This window comes from Apis dorsata, unplaced genomic scaffold, assembly GCF_000469605.1.
Source record: "Apis dorsata unplaced genomic scaffold, Apis dorsata 1.3 scaffold_660, whole genome shotgun sequence".
Taxonomy (NCBI): domain Eukaryota; kingdom Metazoa; phylum Arthropoda; class Insecta; order Hymenoptera; family Apidae; genus Apis; species Apis dorsata.
Genome location: NW_006263847.1, coordinates 211,004 through 221,020, shown reverse-complemented (window position 1 = coordinate 221,020; position 10,017 = coordinate 211,004). Strand labels below are relative to the sequence as shown.

The 10,017-nt window shown below is 21.1% G+C and overlaps 1 protein-coding gene across 1 annotated transcript; it reads left to right on the top strand.

Moving 5' to 3' along the window:
• Positions 1 to 1,248: 1,248 nt before the first annotated feature.
• LOC102672589 (protein argonaute-2) lies at positions 1,249 to 9,780 on the top strand. Its single transcript, XM_006622049.2, has 10 exons — positions 1,249 to 1,588; positions 1,659 to 1,965; positions 2,055 to 2,277; positions 2,378 to 2,525; positions 4,157 to 4,420; positions 5,228 to 5,546; positions 5,922 to 6,273; positions 7,029 to 7,362; positions 7,461 to 7,660; positions 8,568 to 9,780. The coding sequence occupies exons 1-10, from the start codon at positions 1,388 to 1,390 to the stop codon at positions 8,674 to 8,676; spliced, it is 2,457 nt and encodes an 818-aa protein (XP_006622112.1). The 5' UTR covers positions 1,249 to 1,387; the 3' UTR covers positions 8,677 to 9,780.
• Positions 9,781 to 10,017: the final 237 nt, after the last annotated feature.

Sequence of the window (10,017 nt, the reverse complement as noted above, 5' to 3'; positions counted from 1 at the left end):
ATATTTGAATTTCTTTCTATTGAAATTTTATCATAATTATTATTTAATAGAATTATATACATCATATTCTTTATTTATTTAATAGAATAATAACCAAATGTAAAAACCTGATATGTTATATGATAAGTTATTTTTAATCAAAACATATGAATATAAATCAAATAAAATTCTATTTAAATATAATGGAATATTATTAATTATAATTTATTTAAAATATTTATGTGAAATATATATATTTTTTTATAAAAAATAATTATTAATAAAATAATTTAGTACAAAAACTCAGATAAAGAATAGAAATATTAAGGAAATTCTCCAATATTATATATATTAAAAAATTATATTAAAAAATTTGAATCAAACTATCTTTTAGTACTAAATTTAAACAAAATATATGATGAATATAAAATTGTTTTTATTTTTTATTGTTATTTTGATAAAAAAATATAAAAATATAAAAAAATAATTAAGTATATTTGTTTTATTATCATATTTATTATGATTTAGATAATTACATGTATATGTATGATATGTATATATTATATATATGTAATTATACATATATGTTTGGATAATTTTTAATTCTTTGAATAAAATAAGCATTAAAGAAACAGAAAATAGTCAAAATATACTTTTCAAATATACTTTTTGCCTTTGTACTATCTTACTACTAGTTCGTTTCTCAATTTTATATAATAAAATCAATAATCAATAATAAGTAATCAATAATTTAAAAAAAAAATTAAATCTGTTTTAATATATACGATGAATAAATACAAATTTTTTTGAATAAAAGAAATATAAAATTGGACTGACAATTTTTTTAGATATTCAAATTACTTTATTGATTTTAATATTAGTAGTTATTAGCATAGAATAATCATAAATTATCTCTAATTAAGTTTTTGAAAATATGGATCAAATCTGGATCAAAATAAATCCAGTTTATGCATCAAGAGTTAACCAAAAATACTGAAATATAAATATATAAGATCCATATAATTTCTTTCTAAAAGACAAATTATAAAATTAATTTAAATTATATATTATTATTTTAATTTGAAAAAATTTATATTTTTTTTATTTTATTTTAAAATAATTAAGTTAAAATAAAATAAATTATTTTAAAATAATAATAAAAAGAAATGATTTTGTTCTAATATTATTTAAATATTTTATAGGTAACTACAATAATTATAATTATTTATAATTAAATAGAGGATAAAGTTAAGAAAATAAATTAATTTTAATAATAACATAAGTTAATTTAAACAAAAAAAAATATCTTATCAAATATGTATTTATAGTGTTTTCATGTCCTCGGAGACCAAATATAGGACGTGAAGGCAGGCCAATTGTCTTAAGAGCTAATCACTTCCAAATAACAATGCCACGTGGTTATGTGCATCATTATGATATTAATATTCAACCTGATAAATGTCCTCGTAAAGTTAATAGAGAAATAATAGAAACAATGGTTCATGCATATACCAAAATATTTGGAACTCTTAAGCCTGTATTTGATGGAAGAAATAATTTATATACAAGGGACCCCTTACCTATTGGTACTGATAAAATAGAATTAGAAGTAAGTATAATAAAAAATAAGACATATATTTTTTTTTTTTAAGATTTATTTTTTAATATTAATTTTTTAGGTAACACTGCCTGGTGAGGGTAAAGATAGAGTTTTCAGAGTTGTGATAAAGTGGTTGGCTCAAGTTTCACTATTTGCATTAGAAGAAGCTTTAGAAGGACGAACAAGACAAATTCCATATGATGCTATACTTGCTTTAGATGTTGTAATGAGGCATTTACCATCTATGACATATACTCCAGTAGGTAGATCATTCTTTAGTACACCAGATGGATATTATCATCCATTAGGCGGTGGAAGAGAAGTTTGGTTTGGTTTTCATCAATCAGTTAGGCCATCTCAATGGAAAATGATGTTAAATATTGATGGTAAATATATAAAATATATTAAAATATAATCTAATTAAAATACAATATAATATAAAAATAATTTTTATATATATTTAATTATTTTATAGTATCTGCAACTGCATTTTATAAAGCACAACCTGTCATAGAATTTATGTGTGAAGTATTAGATATTCGAGACATAGGAGACCAAAAAAGACCTTTAACAGATTCTCAACGAGTTAAATTTACCAAAGAAATTAAAGGACTAAAAATTGAAATCACACATTGTGGAACAATGAGGCGAAAATACAGAGTGTGTAATGTTACACGTAAACCTGCTCAAATGCAATCGTGAGTATATTAAAAGTAATCATAATATATGCATAATGTATATATATAATATAATGTATATATATAATGTATATACTTATAATATTTGTGAAAATTTTAGATTCCCGTTACAATTAGAAAATGGACAAACAGTTGAATGTACAGTTGCAAAATATTTCTTAGATAAGTATAAAATGAAGTTACGTCATCCATATCTTCCATGTCTTCAAGTTGGACAGGAACATAAACATACATATTTGCCACTTGAGGTTTGTTTTTAGTAATTTTGTCCAATTAATTTTACAACATTTATAATATTTATTTTCATTGAATATTTTTAGATTATTATATAAGTAATATAACATAAATTTCTTATAACAAAAATAAAAAAAAATACTAATTTTTCATTCATTTTGCTATAAGATAAGAAATAATCTATTCTTATATATTATATATTAGTGAGAATTAATATATTAGTGAGAAATTCTTCAAAATTGTAAAGAAAAGTATTCCATTCTCATTTATCATTACACAATGCTACATGATCTTATTTATAGATAAGATTTTAATATATTTATTTTTACAATTATTATATAATAATTAGATCTATCAAAAATATAATTAAGTAGATTCACATTTCTTTCAAAAAATTTTTTTTTAAAAATTGTTAATATATACTTATTGATATATCAAGATTTATTAATAATTTTCTTAATATGTGTTTTTATTCTTAAATGATATTCTTACATGAATTGTTTGTAAATATAATATGTAAACATAATTAATTTGAATTATAACAAATGCAATTAATAATTATAATAGTTAACTGCATATTTAATCTTTGGAAAGTTGCAGTGAATTTTAAAGATATAAATTATATAATATTATTTTTAGCATATAATTTTTATGATTATGACCTCCTAAGAATTAAATTCATTATATTGTTTTATTATTTGATAATGATTTGAAAATAAGTTATATTTGATTGTTGTTATTACAAATGAATTAATTAGAAGTTTAATTAATTATAACTATAAAATATATAAAATCAAGAATGAAAAAATAGAATAAATAGAAAATTTAAATGATGATTTTAAAAATGATTTTAAAGATTAAAATAAACAAAAGATTGAATTAAAACGAATATTAATATAAAAAAATATCTATTGAAGTTTATTTCCCAAGTTATAAGTGATATAATTTTGCTTTTTAAAATTAGCTAATTTTATCTTCATCATATTCTATTCTATTTAATGCAAAATTAAATTGTTTATGATTTAACAAATAAACTTCAATTGATCAATATTTTTGCATACCAACTTTTGTTTTTTTTTGTTTATTTTATTCAAGAATTATTATTATAATTAAACATAATTTATAATTAATATTATAATTATAATTTTTATTTATATTTAAATTTATTTTTCTATTTTGTTCAACTCTATATATACACAATTATATAACTACATATATAGAATATATATGTAGAATATGTTTGGACATATTTATTCTAGATATTGAACAAGCAAAAATTTATAAAAATGATAGAGCTTTATTAAATTAAAATCAATTTAAATTATTTTATTTCTAAATTTTTTTTTATTTCCGTTTCACTTCATTTAATTTCATTTAATAAATTTTAATTGCTTATAAGTTATAAGTTAATAAGTTAACTTCAATTGATATTTCTATATATCAACTTTTTGTTTGTTTTAATTTTTAAATTCGGTTTTTCAAAGTTGTTTTTATCAATATCTGTTTTTATTAATATTCTGTATATATTAGAAATTTTTTGGATAAATATGTTTTAGAATTATACATTCACACAAATTTATTTATATAATTATATAAATATTATTATATTATATAATTTTTAAGTATTCTATATATATGTTATTAGGTCTGTAATATTGTTGCTGGGCAACGTTGTATCAAAAAATTGACTGATATGCAGACTTCTACTATGATAAAAGCTACAGCTCGTTCTGCTCCAGATCGCGAAAGAGAAATAAATAATTTAGTTAGAAGAGCTGATTTTAATAATGATTCATATGTTCAAGAATTTGGTTTGACAATATCAAACAATATGATGGAAGTTAGGGGTCGTGTTCTACCTCCACCCAAACTTCAGTATGGAGGGCGCGTAAGTTCCCTCAGTGGACAGGTGAGAAACTTCCAACTTAATCAGTCAGGTCTAGACAAATCACACATTTGCAAAAATTCTTATTTTTTTGAGAAATTTGAAAAGTTATTTGCTTATATACTTGAAAATATAAAAATAAAATTCTTGCAATTATCATATAATCTTAATGAAAATTTTAATTTAAATTTTTTCCTGATATTTTTACAAACTTTTTTTTTTATTAAAATAAGAATCTTAATCAATATGATTTTACATGATGGAATGAAAATTTTTTCAAAAGTAGTAATACATTTAATTTTAACTTTTTTTATTATTAAAATATATTTAAAATTTAATAAAATGAAATTGTGCCAAATGAATGCATGAGTTTTAGACCTGGTTGATTTTGATGTGGACTGTCATTGTAATGAAAACAAATTATTTTTATAAACAACAAAAGCAATATAATTATTATTTCAAACATTATTCTTTAAAAAAAAATTTAATCTTTTTGTTTAATATAATTTGCATTACATTTACAGTCCAATATCTTAATTACTATTTGATGCTCAGTTTCGTTCCATGCAGTAATGAAATAAAATAGATTTTTATTTATTTTGATTTATGATCTTTTTTTATATATTTTTATTTACATTATTTTTATAAATAATATTTATGTAATTTTTTGAATTAAAAAAAAATAAAAATAAAAAAATAATGATTGCATGGATTGTATATAAACACTGGTGCATCTTTCTTATTTATTTATTATGATTTAAAATGTATATCATGATATTCAGCGATATATATCTTTTTTTTCTTTTCTTTTCTTTTTTTTTTATGCTAAAGACAAAACAACAAGCTATACCTAATGGTGGTGTTTGGGATATGCGTGGAAAACAATTTTTCACGGGTGTGGAAATTAGAGTTTGGGCAATTGCTTGTTTTGCTCCACAAAGAACTGTACGAGATGACGCAATACGTAATTTTATAGCACAATTACAAAGAATAAGCAATGATGCTGGGATGCCAATTATTGGGCAACCATGTTTTTGTAAATATGCTACTGGGCCAGATCAAGTAGAGCCCATGTTTAGATATTTAAAAGCAACATTTTCATCATTACAACTTGTTTGTGTTATATTACCTGGAAAAACGCCTGTATATGGTAATTATATATATTATATTTTACATAATATAATAAAATACAATAAATTTTCATATAATTTCATATAAATATTCTGTTTATATTTTATAATATATAAAATATAATAAAATGCAATTCTATATTACTCTCAATAAATTAGTTTCATAATAGATATTTTTTTATTAAAAATATTCATATATAACTTATTTTATTGTATATAATTTGTTATAATAGAATTTAATATAATTATTATTATATATTATTCTATTACATATATCTTTTATTATATATATTATATATAATGAAATATTTCTTGTATTATATAAGATTATATGATATTATATAGTATTGATAATATATTATTTTACATATACTATATATTCTATTTACTTACAGCTGAAGTTAAAAGAGTAGGAGATACATTATTGGGTATGGCAACACAATGTGTACAAGCAAAAAATGTTAATAAAACATCACCACAAACGCTGTCAAATTTATGTTTGAAAATTAATGTAAAATTAGGTGGTATTAATAGTATTCTAGTACCTACTATTAGACCAAAAGTATTTGATGAACCTGTTATATTTTTTGGAGCTGATGTGACTCATCCACCTGCTGGAGATAATAAAAAACCTAGCATAGCTGCAGTAGTTGCCAGTATGGATGCACATCCATCTCGATATGCAGCTACTGTTAGAGTTCAACAACATAGACAAGAAATTATTCAGGAACTTAGTTCAATGGTGAGGTAAGTAAATTGTTCTATAAATTTTCTATAAATTTTAATTTGTTCTATAAATGTATAAAATTTAATAATGAATTAATTTATTTGATTTAAAAATATGTATATATGATTCTTAAAAATTTTGCGTAATATGAAATATATATAATAATAATTAATATTTTAATTTTAATTATTAATTTTAATATTTTTGTTATAATTTTATTATAATATAATATAAAAAAATATTATATGAGCTAATAAATATTTTGAGCAAATTAAACTTTTATAAGTAAACAAAAACCATCAAAGATTTCAAGACCAATTTAATTTTTAAAATAAAATAATAAAACATAAATTAATAAATAAATAATAATAAAATAAGATATTTAATTTTTAGATAATTAAAGATATTATATTAAGCCTCGGTCACTGGATGCTTGAGCAGCGACGCGGGGTTCAAATGCCGTCATTTTGATCTATACTGAAAATTGTAAAACTTATGTAGTTTATACTTTTTATCTATATTAAGTAAGAAGCAAAAAAATGAAAACTGGTTAGGAAGAATTATTATTAATGAATTTTTTTATTTTAAATAATTAATATTTTTTTTAATTTTGAGCATTGAATACCTTTTTTACAATTCAACATAAATTTAATTGTAAAGAAAAAGCTAAATTCTTTTTCATATATATAAGAAATTTTATATAAATTTTATTAATTTTAACATGAAATAGACATTGTATCTAAATAAAAATAATTATATATTAATTTTTTTTAAGGGAACTTCTTCTTATGTTTTACAAAAGCACTGGAGGATATAAACCACTCAGGATAATTCTTTATCGTGATGGTGTCTCAGAAGGCCAATTTCTTCATGTTCTGCAACACGAGCTAACTGCCATTCGTGAAGCTTGTATTAAACTTGAAGCTGAATATAGACCTGGAATAACATTCGTTGTCGTCCAAAAGAGACATCACACTCGCTTATTTTGTTCAGAAAAAAGAGATCAAAGCGGTAAAAGTGGAAATATACCAGCGGGTACGACAGTTGATGTTTGTATAACGCATCCAACTGAATTTGATTTTTATTTATGTAGTCATCAAGGTATCCAGGTAAAAAAATTTAATTAAATGTTTTTCGTTATTCTATTTATATGTAAATTTATTAAATTTATTAATATAAATAATACAATTTTATTTGTATTATACAGGGCACGTCACGACCATCACATTATCATGTTTTGTGGGATGATAATCGTTTTGAAAGTGATGAATTACAGTCTCTAACTTATCAATTATGTCATACATATGTCAGATGTACGAGATCTGTTAGTATACCTGCACCTGCATATTATGCTCATCTCGTAGCATTCCGAGCCAGATATCATTTGGTAGAAAAAGAGCATGATAGGTAAGTAAAAATTCCATATGATTCTTTTTTTTTAATTATAAGATAATAATTAATAGTAGTAAAAAATGATAATATTTATTGAACATTTCTATTTTGAAAACATACATAACGGAGAATATGAAAATTAAAATTTTGAGATAAATTAAATTATTCTGAGATAAAAAATTTATTGTGTATCTAAAATAAAAAATCATTCATTTTAATTAAATTTAGCATGAAAAATATTAAAGTTTACAAAATTATATTTGTTTTTGATAAAAAGTATAATTTATAAATTTCCATTTAAAAATATTTAAAAAAGAGATAATTTATATAGATTAGAAATATTTTAAATTTTAATTTTTTTTAAGATTATGAATTAAATTTAATAATATAATAAATTAATACATTATTTAATTAAATTAATAATTATATGAAAAAATGATCAGTATTTTTTAATTTTTCAAGTTATATTTTCAGAAATGTAAAATAAAACATACATATTTATATGATTTATTGATGCTATTTATTAATCAATTTTTTTGTTGAATAAAAATATTATCGAAAAATATATATATATACACACACACAAATGTAAATTCAAATTAATTAATCAATTTGCTTGCTTAATTTTCAAAGAATTATTATTGAAGAATATATATATATCAACGTTTAAATTCAAATTTATTAATTAACTTGCTTGCTTATTATTACTTTTTATAAAAAATTAGAAAATATTTTTTTTATTTTATTGTTTTTATATTATTTAAATAAGTAATTTTTATTGATTTGTTATTATGAAGAATGATTTTATTTTCTATTTATAAATACTATTGCATTTTTTAATTATATAGAATCTCTAATTATATATGGAAATTCCATGAAAAATAAATTTAAAATTAGTCATTTTTTTTTTTTTTTTTTGCAGTGGAGAAGGATCTCATCAATCTGGCTGCAGTGAAGATAGAACACCAGGTGCAATGGCAAGAGCTATCACAGTTCATGCAAATACAAAGCGGGTTATGTACTTTGCATAATTCTCTTTTGAATTTTTCTTATACACATGCAATTGATACAAAAAATATTAATCATCATATCTTATGGGGATATTTCTAAACTATTTAAATATTAGACAATCTTCTTGAGTGGTCAATTTTTTTTTGCTTATTTTTATAATCAAATATGTCGAAAATATATCTAAAATATGTCAAATAATTTTTTATTAAGCTTGGTTTTTTCTTTTTTTATGTTCTATTTAATATATTATCAATTAGGTTTTAGGCAAATTTTCTAACATTTTAGTAAGTAGGTATTAAAAGAGGTGCTTTTAGTTAATCATGTTTTAGATTGATGCAGCTTGACCGGTGTGTCGTTTTGCGATAAAGATCACACGAATAAATAATATAAGAAATCAGCTGCCGTGGATATTACGCTTATTTCTTTTTTTTAGAGGTTAAATTTCCTCTAGCATTTGTAGAATACAAAAATATCACATTAAAACATAAATTCATGATTGTATAAATCGCTTTGCAAGACTGTTATCTTGTTGTTTATATGTAATTATATCATTTGATCAGTCATTTTTTATATATATATATATAAAAAAAAGAAAAAAAAAAAGAAAAAAAAAATTAGATTTCCAAGTCATATAAGGATAAAATATTAGCATGTATAGCCTATCTTCATGCTTAGCATATTTGTTATTATGCAACTATGATTCTATCTTATGACACTATGATTCTTTATAAATATCATATCTTTTATGTCTATCATATTTATCATAAGCATTAAAAAATTTGGCCACATCAAGTAATGAATTGCCAATCAAGAAAATATATCTAATTTAATATTATAAATTGAAAATCCAGAAGTGTTGTTTTATTCTATTTGATTTAGTTGCACAGGTACTATTTTTTGCATGTGGAACAAGAATTATGATGTAGCTTGAACTGTGGTACTTTATTCATATCAACTATACATTAACATAACATTTTGACAAAGGTAAATGAATATATACCTTTTATCTGGTGTTTCAAATACGCAACATTATCTCTTCAGGCAAAACAAGTACTTTTAAGTGAAATGTTTATGGCATTAGATTCGGGTTGATAACTAACGCCCCATTAACGCAGAAAATAATTCAGATAAGAATAGAATAGGGATAATTCAACTAATGCAGAATAAATCAGAAATATAATGTGAAATTATTAGGATAAGATTTGTTTTATTTGTTGTAAAACAAAAATTTTAAGGTCCTCAAGTTTTTATTTAAAAAAATTCATCATTTATGATTCATCTACAAATTGAATCTGTTTAAATGGAACAATAATCTTAATTGATACAATAATTGTATTAAGAGCCTTGCAAGTAATTACAAT

Coding starts and splice junctions, on each gene's coding strand:
- LOC102672589 (XM_006622049.2), top strand. CDS start 1,388: ATGCCACGTGGTTATGTGCATCATTATGATATTAATATTCAACCTGAT. Junction 1,589..1,658: donor CTGATAAAATAGAATTAGAA/GTAAGTATAATA, acceptor TTAATTTTTTAG/GTAACACTGCCTGGTGAGGG. Junction 5,547..5,921: donor TGGAAAAACGCCTGTATATG/GTAATTATATAT, acceptor ATTTACTTACAG/CTGAAGTTAAAAGAGTAGGA.